This window comes from Polypterus senegalus, chromosome 3, assembly GCF_016835505.1.
Source record: "Polypterus senegalus isolate Bchr_013 chromosome 3, ASM1683550v1, whole genome shotgun sequence".
Taxonomy (NCBI): Eukaryota; Metazoa; Chordata; class Cladistia; order Polypteriformes; family Polypteridae; genus Polypterus; species Polypterus senegalus.
In genome coordinates this window covers 113,214,485-113,239,903 of record NC_053156.1, presented here as the reverse complement: position 1 = coordinate 113,239,903, position 25,419 = coordinate 113,214,485, and the positions used below count along the sequence as shown (strand labels likewise).

The 25,419-nt window shown below is 36.0% G+C and overlaps 1 protein-coding gene across 1 annotated transcript in view; it reads right to left on the bottom strand.

Moving 5' to 3' along the window:
• Positions 1-25,419, bottom strand: part of LOC120526593 (dynein heavy chain 5, axonemal-like) — a 259,504-nt gene that overhangs the window by 14,398 nt on the left and 219,687 nt on the right. The window contains exons 89-95 of the mRNA XM_039749755.1: positions 23,800-23,985; positions 23,192-23,303; positions 9,430-9,597; positions 7,431-7,547; positions 6,984-7,108; positions 5,446-5,668; positions 2,496-2,681 (exon numbers count right to left, since the gene is read on the bottom strand). Coding sequence (XP_039605689.1) covers positions 2,496-2,681; positions 5,446-5,668; positions 6,984-7,108; positions 7,431-7,547; positions 9,430-9,597; positions 23,192-23,303; positions 23,800-23,985 — 1,117 coding nt within the window. The remainder of the gene's footprint in view (positions 1-2,495; positions 2,682-5,445; positions 5,669-6,983; positions 7,109-7,430; positions 7,548-9,429; positions 9,598-23,191; positions 23,304-23,799; positions 23,986-25,419) is intronic.

Here is a 25,419-nt window from a genome sequence, read left to right as displayed (position 1 = left end):
CTCATCAGTGAGGTGACTCCTGTGTGCTGTTTTGTTAGTCTTTATCACTGAGAAGAGCTTCTCACACAGATATGTGCTACCAAACATGCACAAGGTTCGAGCCGCATGTAGACGGACTTTTTTTGTTCTTCAAAGTCACCAAAGCGCCGTGCAAACTCAGTGCGCTCAGTTTATCAGCAAAGTGCGATTTGGGAACACCGTAGTGACGACTTGGTTTAACATTACTTGGTAATAGGGAAAGTGGGGCAAGTGGTTGTGTCTCCCATAAAAGCAGCTCAATTGAAATCACTTTGTGATTGTGCACGGGTAAAAACGTCCGCTGAAGTGTCAGATTCTTATTTAATTCTTCTGCTTTCTGTATCTTCTGCATTGCATTCAGGTCTTTCAGGTTACCCTGATGTTTTGTTTTATAGTGCCGTCTTAGATTAAATTCTGTAATTACAGCCACATTAGCTCCACAAATGAGACACACGGGTTCAGTAAACATATACTCAGCCTCCCATCGGTTTTAAAGGCTCTATTTTCAGAATCAACTTTTCTCTTCAGCATCGTGTGAGCTAGCTTCGCAATAACTTGCAGCATCTTAAGGTAGACTTGATTAACGCGGTAACTGTTCGGCAAGGCAGCTGAAGCGCTGCATTATGGGATCTGTAGTTTATTGTGTTACCAGCGCTTCATATACCCGGACTTTAATAACAATAATACAGTATATAAAATGATCTCGGGCGGATATAATTACGCCGGGCGGATGTGGCCCGCTGCCCTTGAGTTTGACACATATGGACTAAATAGAACTTGAAAAGATATATTTTTTCAAATGTGATCGCAATTCAGATAGAGTTGACGCAAGACTACAGCCTGCATGCCTCAATAAGTCATCCTCCCTGCCCTTACTTTTTACCGCTCATCTAATGAATACACTGAGTATGGCTTTACAAAAACAATCACTAATGGCGAATAAAGTATCCATTATTCGAGTATGTAGTTACATAGTTGTACATATATATATACCCGCGTATCGCATGAGAAGTAGTGTGTTAAAAAGCTAGAAAAGAAAAGGGAACATTTTAAAAATAACGTAACATGACTGTCAATATACAGTATTTGTTTTGTGAGTGTTACTGAGTGTTGCTGTCATCAAGGATTTGATTATCATTATTTCTTTCAATCAGGTTCGTATTTGTAAGATGTGTTGTGTTCAAGTTACATTCCGTGTTTGTCAATCGTTGTAAAGATGACAGGTTTCATTCATCGATTCGTTTCTTACTGCATCAATAAACAGCTCGTCTTCTTCTTTATCTGAGACCTGACACACTGCATGCACGGGTTTTTTACACTGTCTTCCTTTAGCGGGACATTGACTTTTTCCAACGTGTGCTTTGTTTCCGCAGTAGTTGGATTTATGAATATGCTTGTATGTATGAGACGCTTCATATTTTTGCTGCCTTTTCAATTGTGTAATTCGGTTTTGTTCAGCTCTTTGGAACTGTTGCCTTTTATCTGTGCACTGCGTCAGTTCACGTGAGCCACTCGGTGTACATGCATTGAAGGTTCCCAGCTGTGCTGGTGCCATCTCGTGCTATGTCCATGGCTGTATTTAATGTTACCTTAGTCCTGGCACTTAAAACTTTCTCTCGCAGTTTCGCTGAGTTTGTGTCAAACACCACCCTGACCATCTCATCTTCCTCTCCATAAGCACAGTCCTTCACCCGTGAATATTTACCCGTGGCAGTTTGCTATTGGATTGCCGCTGACGGACGGCCTTATATGGGCAGGCACTAAATTACAAACGCCAGCGCAGCCTGTCTATGAACTTAATTTAAAGTGTAGGTTTACATCGTGCTTTGTTTCAAGTAGCAGAACTCATGAATATGGTTGTATATGTCACTTTCGCCGCTTCTTATTGTTTCGCTGCCTTCTCAATTATATAATGCATGTTTTCTTCAGCGCTTTTTGAGGTCTTCCTGGTTTTCTATGTACTGTGTGATTACGTGGGAGGCGTGATGATGTCACACGAAACTCCGCCCCCACGGCGTTGAAGCTCATCTCCATTACAGTAAATGGAGAAAACTGCTTCCAGTTATGACCATTACGCGTAGAATTTCGATATAAAACCTGCCCAACTTTTGTAAGGAAGCTGTAAGGAATGAACCTGCCAAATTTCAGCCTTCCACCCACACGGGAAGTTGGAGAATTAGTGATGAGTCAGTGAGTGAGTGAGTGAGTGAGTGAGTGAGGGCTTTGCCTTTTATTAGTATAGATTAATTAACTCTGTCACTGTTATCATAAGAACATGGGTAATGAGCTGTGCACAACGCATGAAAAAAATACACTGGAAATTAATTTTTTTTAACTATGGTAAAACAAAAATCTACATTAACCACAGTTCAGAAATAGAAGTTGAAGATTTCACATTTCTTTCAGCAACTTTCTATATGATAAAAACAACATATATTTATTAGTAATAATATCAATGCAGAGATTTGTGTTTTTACCTTTGGTGTATCTACAACAATCTTGACTGAAGAATGAAGCAATCTCACTGTTAAGCTCGAACTTGTTTGCGCAGATACCCAAATGCGGAAGTTTTTATTCACATCCTCTTTTTCTTGAAGAATACTTTCCAGAGTCATCATGAAGTGAGGTGAGTTTTGGATATTCTCTAACAACAGCCACTTTCCCTAGATGAAAAAAAAACAACCAGACAATTAATTTTAAAAAACAAGTTATAAATAAATCACTCAGGAGAAGCTTGGAAATCCTGATTATCACTAGGCACTAGTCGAAACGGTCTATTTACTGTTTACCTTTTCCACATGGCTAACTACTGATTAAAGTGTGCACATCCCATGCTTTAGTAATACATGTACTCATGTTTCATGAATTCTTGTCATCAGGATGTTCAAACGTGGACTGGACAGTACTTATACATCAGGTAGTTAGTGATTTGTAAAGTTGTAATTACATTTAACTTGTAAACTTGTTACAGCAGTCTGAGCCTCCACTCAGTAAAGAGTGCTATACAAAAAAACAGACAGAAATTAATTACAATCCAGGCTGACTGAGCAGCCAAAATATTTGACTGTATAATACTTCAATTTATTTGCAGGGGTGTTTTCTGATTACTGGTACTGAAGGAAGGCATATCTAACAATGATGATGGCGTGCACAATTTAATTAGTATGCAAACATTGTCCAATCAGTTGTTATATATCACAAACATGTAAAAACCTATTTAATCTATCTATCTATCTATCTATCTATCTATCTATCTATCTATCTATCTATCTATAACAGACCATTACATCCCATCAACAAGGAATTACAGATGAAATATCCATCCAGTGATATATTTTCAAACCTGTTTTAACCAAATTTAGCATGGTGAGGGACTGAGCCTATCACAGAAACACTGATTGCAAGACAGGAACCATCTCTAGCCAAAGCACCAGTTCAGAGCAAGGGCACACACAGACACACCGACACTAACAATCACATATACAATGCCTGGTTTGAAGTCACTAATTAAGCTAACAGGCATTTCTTGGGTATGGAGAATAAAACTGGAGAATATGCTAACTCTACACATACGATGATGGGGTTAAGATTTAAATGAAGTCTTTTGGAGCTGTGAAGTAGCATTGCAGATAACACACACAATCTTTTTTCCTGGTGAATTTAATTGTGCAAGTTAAAACAACAGAGTTGTTCACAACAAAACTAAATTTGTCCATTCAAACTGGATCTTAAACTTGATGGTAACCACAGCTTTCAAGCGAAAGGAAAGATGTATCTGTCTGTTTAGGACAGTCGTTCATCACTAACCCACTCATCAAACCATGTGCAAAGTATACAGTGTTCAAGAGAAACCAGATGTGCAGTGGTCTTATAACCTGAATGCTCCTAATAAATTTATACTATTAAATGAAGCTAGCTTTAACTCAATCCTTGCTGAGCTATGGTGTTAAGCCAATTGATGATTCAACTCATTCTCAATGGCTGTCCTTTTTGCTTTTTATAATTATTAAAGAACTAGCAAAATACCTGCGCTTCACAGCGGAGAAATAGTGTGTCTGAGAAATGACACACTGCATGCAAGGGTTTACCTTTCCCAGTCCTGCAAAGTCAGTTCACGTGAGCCGCTCGGAATACATGCATCGAAGTTTCTCAGCTGTGTTTGTGCTATCTCGTGCGATATTGCAATGTCCACGGCTTTATTTAATGTTAGCTGAGATATCTGCGCTTCGCAGTGGAGAAGTAGTGTGTCTGAGACATCACACACTGCATGTATGGGTTTACCTTTCCCAGTCCTGCAAAGTCAGATCACGTGAGCCGCTCGGAGCACATGCATCGAAGCTTCTCAGCTGTGCTTGTGCTATCTCGTGTGATCTCACGATGTCCACGGCTTTATGCAATGTTAGCTCAGAACCGCCACTTAAAAGTTTCTGTCGCACTTTTGCAGAGTTTGTGCCAAACATTATACTATTCCTGACCATAGTTTGCATAAGCACAGTCCTTCACCAGCAATTTTAACTCCGTTACAAAGTGATGAAAAGCCTCGTTTATACCCAGCGTCCTGTCATTAAACTTGTATCTCGCGAATATCGTATTTGTCTTAGGCATGACAAACGCCAGCGGCAGCCTGTCTATGAACTTAATTTAAACTTAAGGTTTACACCGTACTTTGTTTCCGCAGTAGCTGCACTTATGAATATGCTTGTATGCGTCATTCACTTCATATTCTTTTGCTGCCTTCTCAATTGTAAGCACAGTCCTTCACCCCTGAATATTTCATGGCAGCGTGTCTATTGGATAGCTGCTGACGGAAGGCCTTATATGGGCAGGCACAACTCCGCCTCACACGGTAACCGAGCTGCAGGCTATGGCCGTATACTGTACAATATATGGACAAAAGTAGGTTCCAGTTATGACCGTTATGCGTAGAATTTTGAAATGAAACCTGCCTAACTTTTGTAAGTAAGCTGTAAGGAATGAGCCTGCCAAATTTCAGCCTTCCACCTACACGGGAAGTTGGAGAATTAGTGATGAGTGAGTCAGTGAGGGCTTTGCCTTTTATTAGTATAGATCAAAAGTAATGTCTTTTCTGAGACAGTCTATAAAAATGTAGTCTCACTTAATTTACTGTATACTAGTATGCTTGGTTGAAACCCGATTGTACACACCTGGATGCCTTTATTATTTGGTCATAATAAAACAGTTTCAAGCTCAGCACGAACTAAGTGTAAAAATAAAGTAATTTTACAAATATGACTGAGTACTGAGTGGTATTGAATTAATACCTTTAGTGAGAATGAAATACTTCATATGGCACAATTGTATTAACTTAGCTGCCTTGATTTGTTTTATAGACTTAGCTCTAGTCATAATTTGATCAACAATGGCAGCATCAAATTATGTTTTGGTGTCAGCACCCTACATACATACCTTGACCATAGCCTGCTCAATTAGCTGCATTACTCTAGATGTCTCAGAACAGTTTGAGTCACATACAGTGATGACCTGAAGTGCACAAGACCTTTTTTTTGAAAGGTCTGAAACCAGTCTCCATGGGACATCAGCTTCAAAGTCATACAGCAACAAAATAGGAGTCTGGGTTTTAGATTGCTGGAGACAGCTCTGAAGATCACTTGGAATTGCAGCAGAATACCTGTTAATTAAAAAGTAGCAGAAAACAAAAGTAAGGCACAATTCCAAAAATGATCAGGAAACTGCTGAACACAACAAAGATCTTCAAGGCTTAATTACAGTTGTACAAATGTACCATTTTTTTAGAATTAGAGGGTCTTCTATAACTTTAAACAGACTGCCTAAACTGCTTGTTAATTTGGAAATTCATGCCTATAAAATTATATTTGTGAAATATTTGTCGATAAACTGCCTTTTTAATTTTGTGATTTTTCCATTAGAAAATGTTTACAATACTAAATTTCGAAGCACTTAACATCTGTTGCATTTAATTGTTTTTTGCTGACACTATGATTTCCCTAAAGTAAACCAAAAAAAAAAACAGTTACATGAATATGCTTTTGACCTAAATATTAAGTAAAAATATCACTACTCAAGTCAAGATGTCTTAGACATCCAGGAATAAGCCACTGGAAGATGATCATATAGGCTAAAACATGGTATTTACATAAAGTATGATCTCATTTCTACCTGTTTCATTTTGCAGTTCTTTAATAAAGTATTCCATGATTTTAAAATTGATTTTAAAATGATGGATCTGCTTCACATTACAGTATATTATTTCACCATCAATTCACTTATGTAATTAGAGTGGAGTGCTTTATCCAAGCTATCTGCACCACACAGTTTTAACTCACCTACTAACTTAACATGCCTTTCTCTCTGATGTGGAATATTTACATAAATCAAAATACATGAAAAACCCCTCAGGGGCATGAGGAGATGATACTAAACATTAACTGGAGGATCTATATTATGTGACAGTTTATTGCCAAAATAAAAATTAAATAGAAATGTAGTAACCAGGCAAAAAAGATCAAGTTCAAGATCAAATATAGTAATTTTATGTTTTCTTCTTAATTTTTATGATTTAATGATAGTCCATCTTGCTTAGTTAATGTTCTATGAATGAATCAAATTTCATTATATAGCCTGATAGTTTTAGATTATGTTAATTGATAATAATAATAGTTTTAAAAATGTTTCAATTTCAAGATGAAATTTTATTATTTAGCAGCTATATATTAAGCCTCATAGGGTCTACATTATACACATATATATTATTTATGGCTATCACTCAACCTTCAATCGTATTTTACATTGTATAACTCATTTCATAGAAAATGCCATTTCACTGGAATTATTTATCAACACAATTATTTTAACAAATTAAAATATATAAGCTGTATGAACAATGTTTTTTCTTAGTTGTGTTGCAAATTGTCTTCTAATAGAAAACAATGCTATACTTTATCAGTCCTTCTAAAAATACTTACTTTTTCCCAAGAACGCCACTTATAAAAAGTGATGCTGCCTGTATGAATCTGTCATTACGCACAGCTCTGATAACAAGCAGGCGCTGCAGAGGACTTAATTCATCCAGTCCTTCTGGACCCTTCACCTGCAACAAAGGCATAGTTTCTTGATTGAATAACTCATTTTTTGTTTTATACTGATTTGAGTTTGACCAGTATTACTGAACAGAACTGGCTGAAAGGTAATCAGATGATGAAGAAAGCTATTTAATGATTACTTAAAGAAAAGTAGGAACACAGATAACAGATGATGATAATAAAATTACAGAATAGGAATATTTTGTGACTAGTTGAAATGAACTGCTAAGTGCTTCTTAGGAAATGCAGCTGGAGAAAACATTTTTATAGACTTTAGTTTACAAGTCAATAACATATTTTTGAAATGTTTATTGTTGCTTTGTTTCTTACCTTTGTTGAATTCTCTGGTTGGTCACTTTCACATAGTGCCTTCCAGGTCATTTCTTTGCCATCTTTGTACATTCGATCAAATAGATCCCAGAACCAGCTATAATATGTAGCCAAAATCTAAAATATTGTAGGGAATAATTTATTAAAAAAGAAGTTTATATATATATATATATATATATATATATATATATATATATATATATATATATATATATATATATATATATATATATATATAATAGGTTCAGAGCACTGCTACACCTATAGAGTTTTCACAAAACTCCACTATCCCTCAGTTAACATATGTAGATAGCATAAGTAGATAGCTTTTCACAAAAGCTTAAGAAATACAGAAATATTTTAACAAACACATACACACACACACAAAAATTACAAAAAAGAAGAAAAAGCTTCCAACTTGGCTAATGATAAGAATGCAGTCACTTTGTGGTATTATAAAGGGATATCATTGTTGTCATTTAAGAACCCCAGAAGCTTTTTGATTAACGTCTCCTGAATAGTTTGTACAGGGTGGTCCAGATCTAATTATGCAGATCCAGATCATCTGGATGACTTTGATTTTTGCAGGGACAATTCAAGTTTGGCGCGAAGACGATTCTTTATGTCGTCAGCTCGCAAACTTCTCGATGATATTATAAACTTAATAAGTTATAGCAAAATGAAAATTGCATAATTAGATCTGGACCATCCTACTGTATATTGTAAAAGTACTTAATGATAGCTTGTCATAGTGAGAATATGTAACATTGTTCATAATGGCCATCAGCTTTATTCAGTCCTGCACTGCTACCTCAATAGTTTGTCCAACAGCTGAGCCTGCCATTTTAATCAGCTTGTTGTTTTTTGAGCATCTCTTGAAGTGATGATACCCATCCAGCACACGGCAATGCAGAAAATCACACTGGCCATCACAAAGTTGTATAACATGTAAAAGACATGACTACCCACATTACTCTGCCCTTTCTTATGTAGTTCCTCTGTGTCACTGGACCATTCCAACTTGACACTGATATTGACCCCCAAATATCTGTTGGGGTGCACTACGTCAACATCTTCTCCCTGAGTAGTAACTATGCATAGATGCTCTTTGGTGTGGTGAAAGTCAAAAACCAGTTTCATGGTTTGGATGATGATAAGCTGCAGACAATTTTATTTGCAGCAAGTAGCAATGTTTTTCGCCTAGTCTTATATTTTGTCTCATCCCTAGGCAGATAAAGTGGACACATTCCTACAGCTAGTATTTCAACATCTGGACTAGAAATTTTATTTTTAAGTGTAATATGCCACTTTTTAAACCATTCCTCACTTACACAGATAAACAATCCCTCCCTGTCTTTATTTGCACTATATATGACAGTATCTGAATGCTTTTTGACTTGCTGTAACAGCTGACAGTTTACCCATCTTACACTGGACCCCTGTAAAATGTCAAATCATCCTCAAGTTTTTGAAGTTGTGATTATACTACAGTTACTACATTTTCCCTCTATGCATCTACTGAATTATTTAAAAAATGTTTGGAGATCTTCTCATGCAAACACAACTGTAAAGCAGCACCCATATGTTGTCCTTACTGTACTTTGGAAAAAAATGTGTTTAATCAAGAAGGTTTATTTTTATCCTTTTTGGAAAATTTTGCTGAGCAACTTTGCAAAACACTAAAATATGTCAATGAGAAAGAAATTAGATTTGTTTTTTTGCATGTGTCTTGTTTAAAATAAGGTAGACTCTATATGGACCAATTCAACTTCTTGTGAGGTAACAACACTTCTTACTTTTTAATGCAGCCTACAAAACTGTTAATTTGAAACTATTGCTTTTGTGTGATGCTAGTAAAGCAGCTATGATCATATTTTAAATATTTACTAGGTGACCCACTTTAAATTTTAGTGAAAAATACTTCCAAAACTCTTGCTCACCACCTATACCAAATTTTGTTAATGTAATTTATTTTGCAGACATGAATTTTCAATAATACCTGCACATTCTTAAACTGTTCATCTGTCATCCAGTCAAAAGGATTTTTGGCTTGTTGTCTTGCCTCTGATGTTTTTGCTCCAATGGCTTTCATTACCTCAGAGCAAAGGTCTGGAGAAAAAATAAACTCCACCATACCAGGACTGATATGACCCAAGGATGTTTCCATCTGCAAAAAGCACCACAATGATGAATGTGTTTCTGTTTTACTTAAAGTAAAATAAAATAAACTTTATAGGTACATCCCTAAAATTTCACCACATTCCCTACAAAAGCTGAAATGAGACAATATTAAAACAGCATTTATGTTATGAAACAACTATTCTGTATATTGTAAATTAAAGTTTATTGCCTCAAACTCTACAATGGATTAACAGATTATATTTGGCAAAGTATGTGCTGTACTTGTGACTGTACTATGCAATACATACATCTACAGCTATAAAGTGGAGAGTCATCAGATTGACCTCTGAAGTAAAGAGCCTACCTTATTCATTATGGCCAAGAAACCCCACACTCTTTAGTTTTTTGCAGTGAAATATTTGTTGGAAACTAAATTAAATGTTTTAAATATCAGAATTCCAAAGATTATTTTAGGTGAATACAAGAAAAACAGCTTTAGTATAACAAATAGGGAAAACAGGAACATAGATAATGGCAATCCATAGTGCATAGTCATGATGTTAAAAGCAGATATTCTGGCATATTTTGAGAAGCAAATATGTAAGATCCTTGTTATGCACTAATCACAAAAGTTAAATAGAAAATAGTGATATATTGTATGCAACTGGGATATGTGTCTAGTTTCCAAAACAGACTGGACCACTCCTCAGATTTAACAGCCATCCGATTGAATAATAATCTGGAAAACTTTCTCAATTATATACTGTACTAGCAGAATAGCCGCACTTCGCAGCGGAGAAGTAGTGTGTTAAAGAAGTTATGAAAAAGAAAAGGAAAAATTTAAAAAATAACGTAACATGATTGTTAATGTAATTATTTTGTCATTGATATGAGTGTTGTTGTCATATCTATATATATCTATATCTATATATATGTATATATATATATATATATATATCTATACTAATAAAAGGCAAAGCCCTCACTGACTGACTGACTCACTCACTGAGTCATAACTAATTCTCCAACTTCCCATGTAGGTAGAAGGCTGAAATTTTGCAGGCTTATTCCTTACAGCTTACTTACAAAAGTTGAGCGGGTTTCATTTCGAAATTCTACAAGTAGCGGTCATAACGGTCGATAACGGTCGACAACGTCCGCCATGTTGAACTTTCTTATTTATGGCCCCATCTTCACGAAATTTGGTAGGCGGCTTCCCTGCGCTAACCAAAACCGATGTACGTACTTATTTCGGTGGTATGACGCCACTGTCAGCCGCCATATTGAACTTTATAACGTCACTCATTCTTCAACTTCCCGTGTAGGTAGAAGGCTGAAATTTGGAAGGCTCATTCCTTACAGCTTACTTATAAAAGTTAAGCAGGTTTTATTTCGAAATTCTACGCGTAATGGTCATAACGGTCAACAACGTCCGCCATGTTGAACTTTCTTATTTATGGCCCCATCTTCACAAAATTTGGTAGGCGGCTTCCCTGCGCTAACCAAAACCAATGTACGTACTTATTTCGGTGGTATGACGTCACTATCAGCCGCCATATTGAACTTTCCAACATCTAAAATTCTCCAAATTCACGTGTAGGTAGAAGGCTGAAATTTGGTACTTATTTCGGTGGTATGATGCCACTGTCGGCCACCATATTGAACATTTCAACAGTCTTTGTTACTTATGGGCCCATCTTCAAGAAATTTGGTACGTGTGTTCCCAACGCTAACTAAATTCCTACTTACGTACATATATATGTCCATAGCCTGCAGCTCAGTCACCGTGTGAGGCTTGCACGGCCATATCAGGCTCACTCTTGATATCCGGTGGAACATTGTGTCTTATGTATTGAATGACTGGGACAGGTTCAAGGTGTGAACTGATGACGGTACAGGAGATAATTATTCTACACAGGAGCACTAGAAGAGTGAAATGCTTAAGCCCTTCACCTATGCATCTGCATGTGAGTTGATGGCTGCCGCTGAACTGTTCGGTTGTCACTTTCAATTGTACCGAAATGGCCAAATATTTTACACTTTTGGACAACCGCCAATGCCTCTTAAACATCTTAGATTCACAGGTGATGATTTCAGTAGTGGACACTTTGATGTTTATGAATGTTTAAACTCTCAAAAGCTGGATGTGAAGTTATCGATGAAACTGGTTGTATACTTACAACGCTTGACAGATGCTGAATGTCTCTTCAACACAAGTCCTACAAATACTGTCGTAATTGAAACAAACCATGAAACTCAAACCGATTATGAAAGCAGCAATCCAAGCTGTGAGATTTGAAACAAGATTACTGTTCACATGGCCAACTGTACGTTGCATGCTCAAGAGTAAACTCAGCGCACAGCTTGGTCATATTACAACCGGAGGCACAAACTCACAATGTGGTATACAAAGAGAATCTTAATAAATAATTATTGTTATATATTCCCTCAGTTTAAAAAGGTTTAATTTTCTTCTTAATTAAACTTTTAAGGCAGTACTTCGCTGCTGCGAAGCGCGGGTATTTTGCTATATATATATATATATATATATATAGATATAGATAGATATATATATAGATATATATATATAATGTGTATGTGTGTGTGTATATATATTTATATATAGATATATAGATATATATATAGATATAATGTGTGTGTCTGTGTGTGTATGTATGTATAGTATGTACGTATATATATATATATATATATATAAAGAGAGATATAGATATATATCTATAGATATTAGATATATATATATATATATATATAGTATATATAATGTGTGTGTGTATGTGTGTATATATATATATATATACTAGCAGAATACCAGCCAGAAATGAGAAGTAGTGTGTTAAAGAAAGTACGAAAAAGAAAAGGAAAAATTTTAAAAATAACGTAACATGATTGTTAATGTAATTGTTTTGTCATTGATATGAGTGTTTTTCTCATATCTATATATATATATATATATGTTGTTCTCATATCTATCTATCTATATATATATAGCAAAATACCCGCGCTTGGCAGCGGAGCAGTAGTGTGTTAAATAAAGAAAGAAAAGGAAACATTTTGAAAATAACGTAACATGATTGTCAATGTAATTGTTTTGTCACTGTTATGAGTGTCGCTGTGATATATATATATATATAGCAAAATACCCGCGCTTCGCAGCGATGTCATGTGTTAAAGAAGTTATGAAAAAGAAAAGGAAACATTTTAAAAATAATGTAACATGATTGTCAAAGTAATTGTTTTGTGTATTTGGCGGCAGCGTCACGAAGTTGTTTTCGTAGCTGCATCAGAAAATGTACCACGACGTCTGACACACCTCCTTTTTACTGTTTTCTCACAGCTTGGATTGCTGCTGTCATATATATACACACACACACACACACACACACACACACACACACACATACATACATACATACATACATACATACATATATATATACATACATATCTTCATATCTACATATCTATATACATATCTACATATACACATATATATATATATATATATACATACATACCTATGTACATCAGATATACACACACATACATACATACACACACACATATATATATATACACATACATACATATATATACACATACTTGTGTGTATGTTTGTATGTGTCTATATGTGTGTGTATAGCTTTGGTCACTGAGTGCAAGGGAAAAATAATAAAATATAGTCTATAAGTTATTAAACAGTAAAACATTAACGTTTTAAGAAGTACAGGTACATTGAGCACTACTGGAGTGGTTGCGGGTAAACTACATTTTAAAGACTGTGTAACACAACAGGTAAGTAGAACTAACATCAGCTAAAATGTATATGGATCATCTCTCGGTAGTAGATCCCTTTTGAAAGGCGCTACACGACGGCTGTGGTATAGAAATTACATTTTCTATGTGAACGTTCAAATTTGTGCCTCTGGTAATGTGCCTTACCGGCAATTAAAGAAAATTATTTTTGTGTCCTCTGCACTGTTAAGAGAGAAAGGCTTTGGTTTGGGATAAAAGGTGTAAAGAAAGGAAAGTTGCCTTTTCTTTTATATAGTATAGAGAGATGTGTTCGCTGACGTTATGATCGCCTTTTGGGGACAGTCGCGGTGGGTTTTGTGTAGACATTTGAGACGTCCCCGCCATTAATCGGCTGTGATGGCACTGTAAGTCCTCCACTCGTATGCGTGTCTTCATAATCCGAGGTGAGGACCTCATAATCGTATATGTGCAAAAGAAAGTGTGAATATTATTTTGCCGTGGTGTAGAAAAGGGGTCCCGTGTTTGCACTTGTCTGGGCTATAACGCAGGGGGAGGAAGAAAAAAATTAAAAGTGCTCACTTTGACTTAAGGCAGAAGCGCAGTCAGCGTCTCAAAGGCCGGCACAGCTATGCACGCGCTGGCTGCTCGACTTTTGCTGGGCAGGAGACCCCTTTTGTACACACGTTCATGATATCAAAAGTCTCAGCACTCTTTGGAGGTAATTCATATCTATACTAATAAAAGGCAAAGCCCTCGCTCACTCACTCGCTCATCACTAATTCTCCAACTTCCCGTGTAGGTAGAAGGCTGAAATTTGGCAGGCTCATTCCTTACAGCTTACTTACAAAAGTTGGGCAGGTTTCATTTCGAAATTCTACGCCTAATGGTCATAACTGGAAGGTATTTTTCTCCATTAACTGTAATGGAGTTGAGCTGGAATGACGTGGGGGGCGGAGTTTTGTGTGACATCATCACGCCTCCCACGTAATCACGTGAACTGACTGTCAACGCAGTGCGTAGAAAACCAGGCAGACCTCCAAAAAGCGCTTAAGAAAACATGCATTTTATAATTGAGAAGGCAGCGAAACAATAAGAAGTGAGCGAGTGACATATACTACCATATTCATGAGTGTTGCCAGCTCGGAAAGAAAGCAAGGTGTAAACCTAAACTTTAAATTAAGTTCATAGACAGGCTACCGCTGGCGTTTCACATACCCACAGGTAATGCGGGATACAAGTTTAATGAGAGGACGCAGGATATAAACGAGAGTTTTGATCACTTTGTAACTAAGTTAAAATTGTAGGTGAAGGGGTGTGCTTATGCAAATTCCGAGAGACTGTGTTTGTGGGGGATTGACAGTTAAGGCGGGTGGGGGAGTCTCGTCATCATCTCCCCTCCCACCTCATTTTGCTCTGAGCTGAGCTCCGCGGCTAACACTGTCTTCCGAAGCAACACAATCGTGTTACGTTATTTTTAAAATCTTTCCTTTTCTTAGCACAAGCACAGCCGAGAAGCTTCGTTGTATGTGCTCCATAACGCGTTAAAAAATAATGCATTTAATCACACTTTGCATTACAAGCAAAGGGGAGCTTTTGTCAATGCATGATTTCCTGGTACACGGATTACATTGATCAGCGCATCACGATTCATTTTACCCTCGCACCACCTTAGTTTGAGAAGAAGTATGAAAAAATATGAGGTTAACACAGAAAAACAGATCACCAATTCAAGCTTTATGAATAATCGATTCGCCATCAATAATTGTTTTGGTAAAGCCATCCTCCTTCCATTTTATAATTTTTCCGCCACTAGCCATGATTAAATGAACGGTAAAAAGTAAGAGCAAAGCGAGGGTGACTTATTTAGGCAGGCATATATATGACAGCAACACTCATGACAATGTCAATCATGTTACGTTATTATTAAAATGTTTCCTTTTCTTTTTCATTACTTCTTTAACACACTACTTCTCCGGTGAGAGGCGCGGGTATTCTGCTATATATATATATATATATGAATGACCTCCAAAGAGCGCTGAGACTTTTGATATCATGAACGTGTCTGCAAACTGGGGTCTCCTGCCCAGCAAAAGTCGAGCAGCCAGCGCGCATAGCTGTGCCGCCTTTGAGACGCTGACTGCGCTTCTGCCTTGTCAAAGTGAGCACTTTTAATTTTTTTCATCCTCCCCCTGCGCTATAGCCCAGACAAGTGCAAACACGGGACCCCTTTTCTACACCACGGCAAAATAATATTAAGGCGATTCACACTTTCTTTTGCGCGTATACGATTATCAGGTCCTCACCTCGAATTATGAAGACACGCACACGAGTACAGGACTGACACTGCCATCACAGCCGATTAATGGCGGGAACGTCTCACCAGTCTACACAAGACCCACCGCGACTGTCCCCAAAAGGCGATCATAACGTCAGCGAACACATCTCTCTATACTATATAAAAGAAAAAGGCAACTTTCCTTTCTTTACACCTTTTTCCCAAACCAAAGCCTTTCTCTCTTAACACTGCAGAGGACACAAAACTAATTTTCTTTAAATGCCGGTAAGGCACATTACCAGAGGCACAAATTTGAACGTTCACATAGAAAATGTAATTTCAATGTACCTGTACTTCTTAAAACGTTAATGTTTTACTGTTTAATAACTTATAGACTATAATTTATTATTTTTCCCTTGCACTCAGTGACCAAACCTATACACACACATATAGACACATACAAACAAACACACAAGTATATGTATGTGTATATATATATATACACACACACATACATACATACATACATACACACATATATATAATTTGTGTGTGTGTATGTATGTGTGTGTATATATGATGTACATAGGTATGTATGTATATATATATATATATATATATGTGTATATGTAGATATGTATATAGATATGTAGATATGAAGATATGTATGTGTATATATGTATATATATATATATATGTGTGTGTATGTATGTATGTATGTGTGTGTGTGTGTGTATATATATGACAGCAGCAATCCAAGCTGTGAGAAAACAGTAAAAAGGAGGTGTGTCAGACGTCGTGGTACATTTTCTGATGCAGCTACCGAAAACAACTTTGTGACGCTGCCACCAAATACACAAAACAATTACTTTGACAATCATGTTACATTATTTTTAAAATGTTTCCTTTTCTTTTTCATAACTTCTTTAACACATGACATCGCTGTGAAGCGCGGGTATTTTGCTATATATATATATATCACAGCGACACTCATAACATTGACAAAACAATTACATTGACAATCATGTTACGTTATTTTCAAAATGTTTCCTTTTCTTTCTCTTTTCTTCTTTAACACACTACTTCTCCGCTGCCAAGCGCGGGTATATATATATATATAGATAGATATCAGAACAACATATATATATATATATATATATATATATATATATATATATATATATATATATAGATACATAGATATATATATATATATATCGATAGATATGAGAACAACACTCATATCAATGACAAAACAATTACATTAACAACCATGTTACGTTATTTTAAAATTTTTCCTTTTCTTTTCGTACCTTCTTTAACACACTACTTCTCAGCTGCGGCGCGGTATTCTGCTAGTATTATATATATAGCAAAATACCCGCGCCTGCGGAGAAGTAGTGTGTTAAAGAAGTAATGAAAAAGAAAAGGAAACATTTTAATAATAACGTAACATGATTGACATTGTCATGAGTGTTGCTTTCATATATATTCCTGCCTAAATAAGTCACCCTCGCTTCGCTCTTACTTTTTACCGTTCATTTAATCATGGCTAGTGGCGGAAAAATTATAAAATGGAAGGAGGATGGCTTTATCAAAACAATTATTGATGGCGAATCGATTATTCATAAAGCTTGAATTGGTGATCTGTTTTTCTGTGTTAACCTCATATTTTTTCATACTTCTTCTCAAACTAAGGTGGTGCGAGGGTAAAATTAATCGGGATGCGCTGTTCAATGTAATCGGTGTACCAGGAAATCGTGCATTGACAAAAGCTCCCCTTTGCTTGTAATGCAAAGTGTGATTAAATGCATTATTTTTTAACGCGTTATGGAGCACATGCATCGAAGCTTCTCAGCTGTGATTGTGCTAAGAAAAGGAAAGATTTTAAAAATAACGTAACACGATTGTCAATGTGACCTTTTGTAAGTAGTGCCTGGAGGATTAAATGTGGAGAAACTCTAGTGACAGTGTGTGTATTAACTTGTGGATTTTTCTGTGAGTATTTGGTGGCAGTCTGACGAAGTTGCTTCGGAAGACGGCGTTAGCCGAGGAGCTCAGCTCAGATTGAAATGAGATGAATGGGAGGGGAGATGATAACGTCACTCCCCCACCCGCCTTAACTGTCAATCCCCCACAAACACAGTCTCTCGGATTTTGCATAAGCACACCCCTTCACCCGCAATTTTAACTTAGTTACAAAATGATCAAAACTCGCTTATATCCTGCGTCCTCTCATTAAACTTGTATCCCGCATTACCTGTGGGTATGTGAAACGCCAGCAGTAGCCTGTCTATGAACTTAATTTAAAGTTTAGGTTTACACCTTGCTTTCTTTCCGAAGTAGCAGAACTCATGAATATGGTAGTATATGTCATTCGCTCGCTTCTTATTGTTTCGCTGCCTTCTCAATTATATAATGCATGTTTTCTTAAGCACTTTTTGGAGGTCTTCCTGGTTTTCTACGTAGTGCGTTGACAGTCAGTTCACGTGATTACGTGGGAGGCGTGATGATGTCACACGAAACTCCGCCCCCACGTCTTTCCAGCTCAACTCCATTACAGTTAATGGAGAAAAATACCTTCCAGTTATGACCATTAGGCGTAGAATTTCGAAATGAATCCTGTCCAGCTTTTGCAAGTAAGCTGTAAGGAATGAGCCTGCCAAATTTCAGCCTTCTACCTACACGGGAAGTTGGAGAATTAGTGATGAGTCAGTGAGTGAGTGAGTGAGTGAGTGAGTGAGTGAGTGAGTGCGTGAGTGAGTGAGGGCTTTGCCTTTTATTAGTATAGATATATATATATATATATATATATATATATATATATATATATATATATATATATATATATATATATATATATATATATATATATATATATATATATATATATATACTAGCAAAATACCCTTGTTGCGCAGCGGAGAAGTAGTGTGTTAAAGAAGTAATGAAAAAGAAAAGGAAACATTTTGAAAATAACGTAACATGATTGTCAATGTAATTGTTTTGTCACTGTTGTGAGTGATGCTGATATATATATATATATATATATACACACACACATATAAACATACAGTATATATATACATATCCAAACATATATACATATACACATATATATATATATATATACACACACACACATATATATAAACATATATATACATACATATCTACATATATACATATACACACACACATATATATACACAGAAATACATATATATATATATATATACATACATACACACATATATATATATATAAACATATATATATATACATACATATCTACATATATACATATACACACACAGACACACACATATAAACATATACAGTGGTGTGAAAAACTATTTGCCCCCTTCCTGATTTCTTATTCTTTTGCATGTTTGTCACACAAAATGTTTCTGATCATCAAACACATTTAACCATTAGTCAAATATAACACAAGTAAACACAAAATGCAGTTTTTAAATGATGGTTTTTATTATTTAGGGAGAAAAAAAATCCAAACCTACACCTACTGCCCTGTGTGAAAAAGTAATTGCCCCCTTGTTAAAAAATAACCTAACTGTGGTGTATCACACCTGAGTTCAATTTCCGTAGCCACCCCCAGGCCTGGTTACTGCCACACCTGCTTCAATCAAGAAATCACTTAAATAGGAGCTGCCTGACACAGAGAAGTAGACCAAAAGCACCTCAAAAGCTAGACATCATGCCAAGATCCAAAGAAATTCAGGAACAAATGAGAACAGAAGTAACTGAGATCTATCAGTCTGGTAAAGGTTATAAAGCCATTTCTAAAGCTTTGGGACTCCAGCGAACCATAGTGAGAGCCATTATCCACAAATGGCAAAAACATGGAACAGTGGTGAACCTTCCCAGGAGTGGCCGGCCGACCAAAATTACCCCAAGAGCGCAGAGATGACTCATCCGAGACGTCACAAAAGACCCCAGGACAACGTCTAAAGAACTGCAGGCCTCACTTGCCTCAATTTAGGTCAGTATTTACGACTCCACCATAAGAAAGAGACTGGGCAAAAACGGCCTGCATGGCAGATTTCCAAGACGCAAACCACTGTTAACACTAGAATTACCAGAGCCTACGAAAAAACTCGTAATTCCGTCCCACCTTAAACTGCTTCTTAAATCCCTTCACACCTCTCCGCCAGCGTCCTTTGTCTTCTAAATGTGCTGATAAAGAGAAGCTTGGAGCAGCCGGCTATTCCATCCCCCCACCAATTTAGAACGTGCACGAACTTCAGCTTGATTGAGTATCTGGGAGTGCAGTGGAGTTTTAGAGTGGAAATAATAGATCGTTGTTTGGAACACACGCATTTCATGTCTGTTCCGTTTCTACAGTAATCTGTGTCAACACATTGTTAAAACAGAAACGTTTTTTATATTCTAGTAGTAGATGACAAAATGTAGGCATAAACTATATAGTGTATGAAGCCTGAAGTCCAAATAGCAAAGAAACATTTTCACAAGAATAACACAATTGCGCTTTTATTCAAAAATATAACTGCAGAAACAAAAAGCCGCCTTAACATGCGACATTGACAGCAGTTCATTGTAACTTCCTCCGTGGTTCAATAGACTCAGCCCCGCTTGGGAATCAAGAGGTCACGAGTTCGATTCTGCGCCCCTCCGTTTTGAGAAGTAAACTGCTCTTAGACTTACTATTTTAGAATGAAAGCATACATTTGATTTCAGTCTGTAACAGCCGGTGCAATTTATGATCCTTGTAAAGGTTAACTTTTTTTTTATTCACTTTTCATTCTCTCAGTCGTGTTCAGAATCAATCCATACAACCCCATCTGACACGGCTTTTTTCACTAAAGACGCGCTATAGCTCTGCAGTGCACCACGATGCATACTAACGCCCCACCCAGGTTCTGACACACAAACGCTGGCGAAGCTGCCTTCTTCGTATCTCACCATCACTTGATTTTCTTTTTATTCAGTTTTATTGAGTGTTCCTGCCAGTCCCTGCATGTTGCTGTATGCTGGATATTTTCACATGTATTGTCTCTTTCTTTCAGGTGTGTAATAGAAACCACAGCATAGAGAGAAGTGTGTACATTGCTTCTTACAGGAAAAGGCGATGGAAAAAGTGCACTATATACACAGACACATATACTATGGGGTGCCAAACAGGCAAATACATTGATTTTCTGAATATATAAAGTCGGCGTCAGAATATATAAAGTTAAAACTTTAATATATAAAGTCATTCCCGAATATATAAAGTCAAAACTTGAATATATAAAGTCACTGTCGGAATATATAGAGTCAAAACTTGAATACATAAAGTCAGCGTCGGTATATATAAAGTCAAACTTGTTTCTGAATATATAAAGTCAAAAGTTGAATATATAAAGTCATCGCTGGAATATATAAAGTCAAAACCTGAATATATAAAGTCTAGTTAGATTTAGTCATCATTGCATAACTATTTCTTTACCATAGACATTTAAAGACTAAATTCAACTTCCATTCCTACCAAAGATATTTCTGGGGACTAAATAGAATCTACTTATATCCAAATTCGAGCTATTGAGCCATCGCCTGCCTGCCTGAATAAGTCACCCTCACTTCGCTCTTACTTTTTTTCGTTCATTTAATAATGACTAGTGGCGGAAAATTTATAAAATGGAAGGAGGATTACACTGAGTATGGCTTTACCAAAACAATTATTGATGGCGAATCGATTATTCATAAAGATTCAATTGGTGATCTGTTTTTCTTTGTTAACCTCATATTTTTTCATACTTCTTCTCAAACCAATTGGGTGCGAGGGTAAAATGAATCTGGAAATGCTGATCAATGTAATCGGTGTACCAGGAAATCATGCATTGACAGAAGTTCCCCTTTGCTTGGAATTGAAAGTGTGATTAAATGCATTATTTTTTAACGTGTTATGGAGCACATGCATCAAAGCTTATCAGCTGTGCCTGTGCTAAGAAAAGGAAACATTTTAAAAATAACGTAACACGATTGTCAATGTAACCTTTTGTAAGTAGTGCTTGGAGGATTCAGTTTGGAGAAACTCTACAGACAGCATGTGTATTAACTTCTGGATTTTTCTGTGAGTATTTGGTAGCAGCGTCACAAAGTCACTTCTGTAAGACTGCGTTAGCTTCAGAGCTCAGCTCAGAGCGAAATGAGGTGAATGGGAGGGGAGATGATGACGTGACTCCCCCACCCGCCTTAACTGTCAATCCCCCACAAACACAGTCTCTCGGAATTTGCATAAACACAGCCCTTTACCTGCAATTTTAACTTAGTTACAAAGTGATCAAAACTCTCGTTTATATCCTGCGTCCTCTCATTAAACTTGTATCCCGCATTACCCGTGGGCATGACAAACGCCAGCGGCAGCGTGTCTATGAACTTAATTTAAACTGTAGGTTTACACCGTGCTTTGTTTTCGAAGTAGCAGCACTCATGAATATGGTTGTATATGTAACTCGCTCGCTTATTATTGTTTCGCTGCCTTCTCAATTATATAATGCATGTTTTCTTCAGCGCTTTTTGGAGCACTTCCTGGTTTTCTATGTACTGCATTGACAGTCAGTTCACGTGATTACGTGGGCGGCGTGATGATGTCACACGAAACTCCGCCCCCCCATGGCTTTCGAGCTGAACTCCATTACAGTATATGGAGAAATATACCTTCCAGTTATGACCATTACACGTAGAATTTCGAAATGAAACCTACCCAACTTTTGTAAGGAAGCTGTAAGGAATGAGCCTGCCAAATGTCAGCCTTCTACCTACACGGGAAGTTGGAGAATTACTGATGAGTCAGTGAGTCAGTCAGTGAGGGCTTTGCTTTTTATTAGTATAGATAATGAATGAAAGAAAAAAATGATGTTAGCATACTGAATATCTGTGACAGTCCAATAACTGGATAGGTTAAAACTGGACTTACAGTGGACAACTTTTATTTCACCGTTTTGACGGACTATAGAATAGGATTTTTTTCACAATTTTCATTCCAGATGTTCTGACTCTGTAATTTACAATGACCGTGATATTTACAGGACAACCAATTAGCACCCTAGATGCTGACAAATCTTACTACTATTTTGTCTTGCAATGGTTATACGTTTTCAGAATATGCAATATTTTTGTGCTGTTCACAAGGACCAACATATACTAAAAGAATAGTCAAGGTAGTAGCAGCAACAGAAGTTATGTGTTGTAGTAGTAATATTGTCACATATACAGAGTAAACTGAAATTATTATTTGCATGCCTGACCATGCACCATGTCATCCCTCTTCGGTGGAATCAACAAAATGCATTAAATGTTATTGTCAAAGCAACTAATAAAATATTTTCATTTTTTAAAACAAATATAAAACTATACAGTCATTTGGAGTAACTAACATATTATAGATAGATAACTCTATTCTTTGAAAGACTTCCCTACTTATGCCTTTAAAGAGAATTTTCAAACGTAATGTTTCCTCACTTTAATTTTACAAAACATCCACAAATATATTAAGCACTGGTTGAACAAAGTCAATTTTTGCACATTGATATCACATTTTCTTGAGCAGATCACAAAAATGACATACCTCTAGGGCTAACAGAAGACTGTATATTATTCTGTCCTTCTCCAGAAGATACTTGCCAACATAGCAAAATATATTATAAGTCACTCGATCCACAATGGTTTTTACTGAATACCTGATGGAGAAAGTAGTTAATGTTAGATCTGTTTATTACAGTATGGATTACAGATGTACTGTAGACTGAAACTTTAATGAAGGTGTGAACATAAAGCTGTAGACATAGGATATGATGGCATTCACTGAGTAAACTAAAATTCAGTCTCTCATAAAATGAAATAACTGCCCTCAAACAAGAAAAATATAATTAAAAATATGACACATTTGCAGTCTTAAAGAAATCAAAAACTTCTAAAGCTAAGAAAAGGCAAGGATTATTAGTTACTCAACATACACATTAATACAGTACATCAGTGAGGGGTTGTTGGAAATGTATTAAATTACTAACATTAGTAAATTATGCAGACTCAAAAGGATTACAAGCAATCTAACATACTGTACCCTGCAATAACACCAGAAAGAATACCATAAACAATTCAGGCAACAATTTACTATTACATTTTCATGGCTGTGATTCTGAACTTTCTTTAAAAAGAGAACATGTATATAGTTACCTCTCAGAGTTAGCAATGGAGCTATCAAAGACTCCCAAAAGCTGATTATAGCTAACATGATAAAGTGAGTTGAGCCTTCGCAATGCATAAGCTATGTCAAACATGACCGCACCCCTTAGTGCTATGTCTTTGAATCCTTCTTTTATGGACAAGATTGACTTTTCTGATATCTCAAGCCTCGATTTTCTGAAAAAAAAAATAAAATACAATAAATTCAGTGAGTTTACGTTTTTTCTTAGTTTAGCTAAAATCATTTTAGTTCATTTTCTTTTACATTTAGGAAGAGGTTCTAATGTTTACTCTTGGGGGCCCAAAGCAGCCACAGCGTTTTGTCCAAAGCAACTACTGCTTTTCTCCTAACTTAATTAAATAGGATGCAGTCTCTTAATTTCATTGTTTTGCTGTCAATTCAGAAATTAAAAACTTGATGTGCTAAATATTTATTGGAATACAGTAAGTATTTACTGTATGTGTACTACATGGGAAAAAGTTTATGTTTTTATCATGACTTTTAAGTTTGCTATCATCTTATAGTTTTCACTCCACTTGTTCTGGTGCTTCCTTATTATTTAAGCTTTTATATACTTGATCATGCTAGTGGGTTCAACACTCAAGTAGTTTCAGCCTTTCAGTATTGAGTGTTGTTTACTCTTGTGTCTGCTCTGCTTATTGTTGTTCTTATTAGGCTATAATTAAGTAGGCAAACACCAAAGAAAATGGGCGAATTAACTGGAAAATGAAAAAAGATTTGAACACTAAAAACAGTGGCAAAGATGCACTTCTTAAATGTCTTGTATTCCAGAATGAACAACAGACCACATATTTTAAAGAAAATATAAGGTGTCATACTGGAAGTTTTTGTTCTTAGATATTTACTCATTCTTCCTATCAATTTTCTTTTTACTTTTGATACATTTAATTTACAGTTTTCTACCTCCAATGACTCAAAACAGTTAATAAGAAATATGCAACAACATTCAAAATTATTAATAAATTGCTTTATTAAATAAGTGTTTATTTCAAAAAATTAATATTTAAATATTCAGCAAGTTCTATAACTCTAAACTAGGCTTAATGGCTGAAGGTTAATTTTTTTCCCAAATGGCAGACTTTGGCTAAAACTCTGAAGCCTTAAAGACTCATCAAGCTGGACAGAGTAAAGTACTGTATAATCTCATAACATGATAAAACTCCTTCTTACATGTAAATCACACAGCTCTTACCAAACAAAAAGGTAGAACAGACATTTTAGCACTAGATGAATATATTAAATGCAATTGTTTTTATATACTAATTTAATATATTAAAGTTAGAACATATGGAATAGAAAATTGAATTAGAGCAGAAACTGCAGACTGATCAAGAAACTAATTGAGTATCTATTGCTTTATAGATTGCTAATTATATAATTATAATTATAGCTAATTGAGAATCTAATTATTATCTAATCTAATTATAGCTAATAATGATCTACGGTAATCTAATTATAGCTAATAATGATCTAATCTAATTATGGCTAAATGAGAATTTATAGCTTTAGTAATAGCTTGTATATGCATATACACCAAACCACAACTTATCTTTAAATGCAACAACAATGTTACATGCCTCTGATGCTTC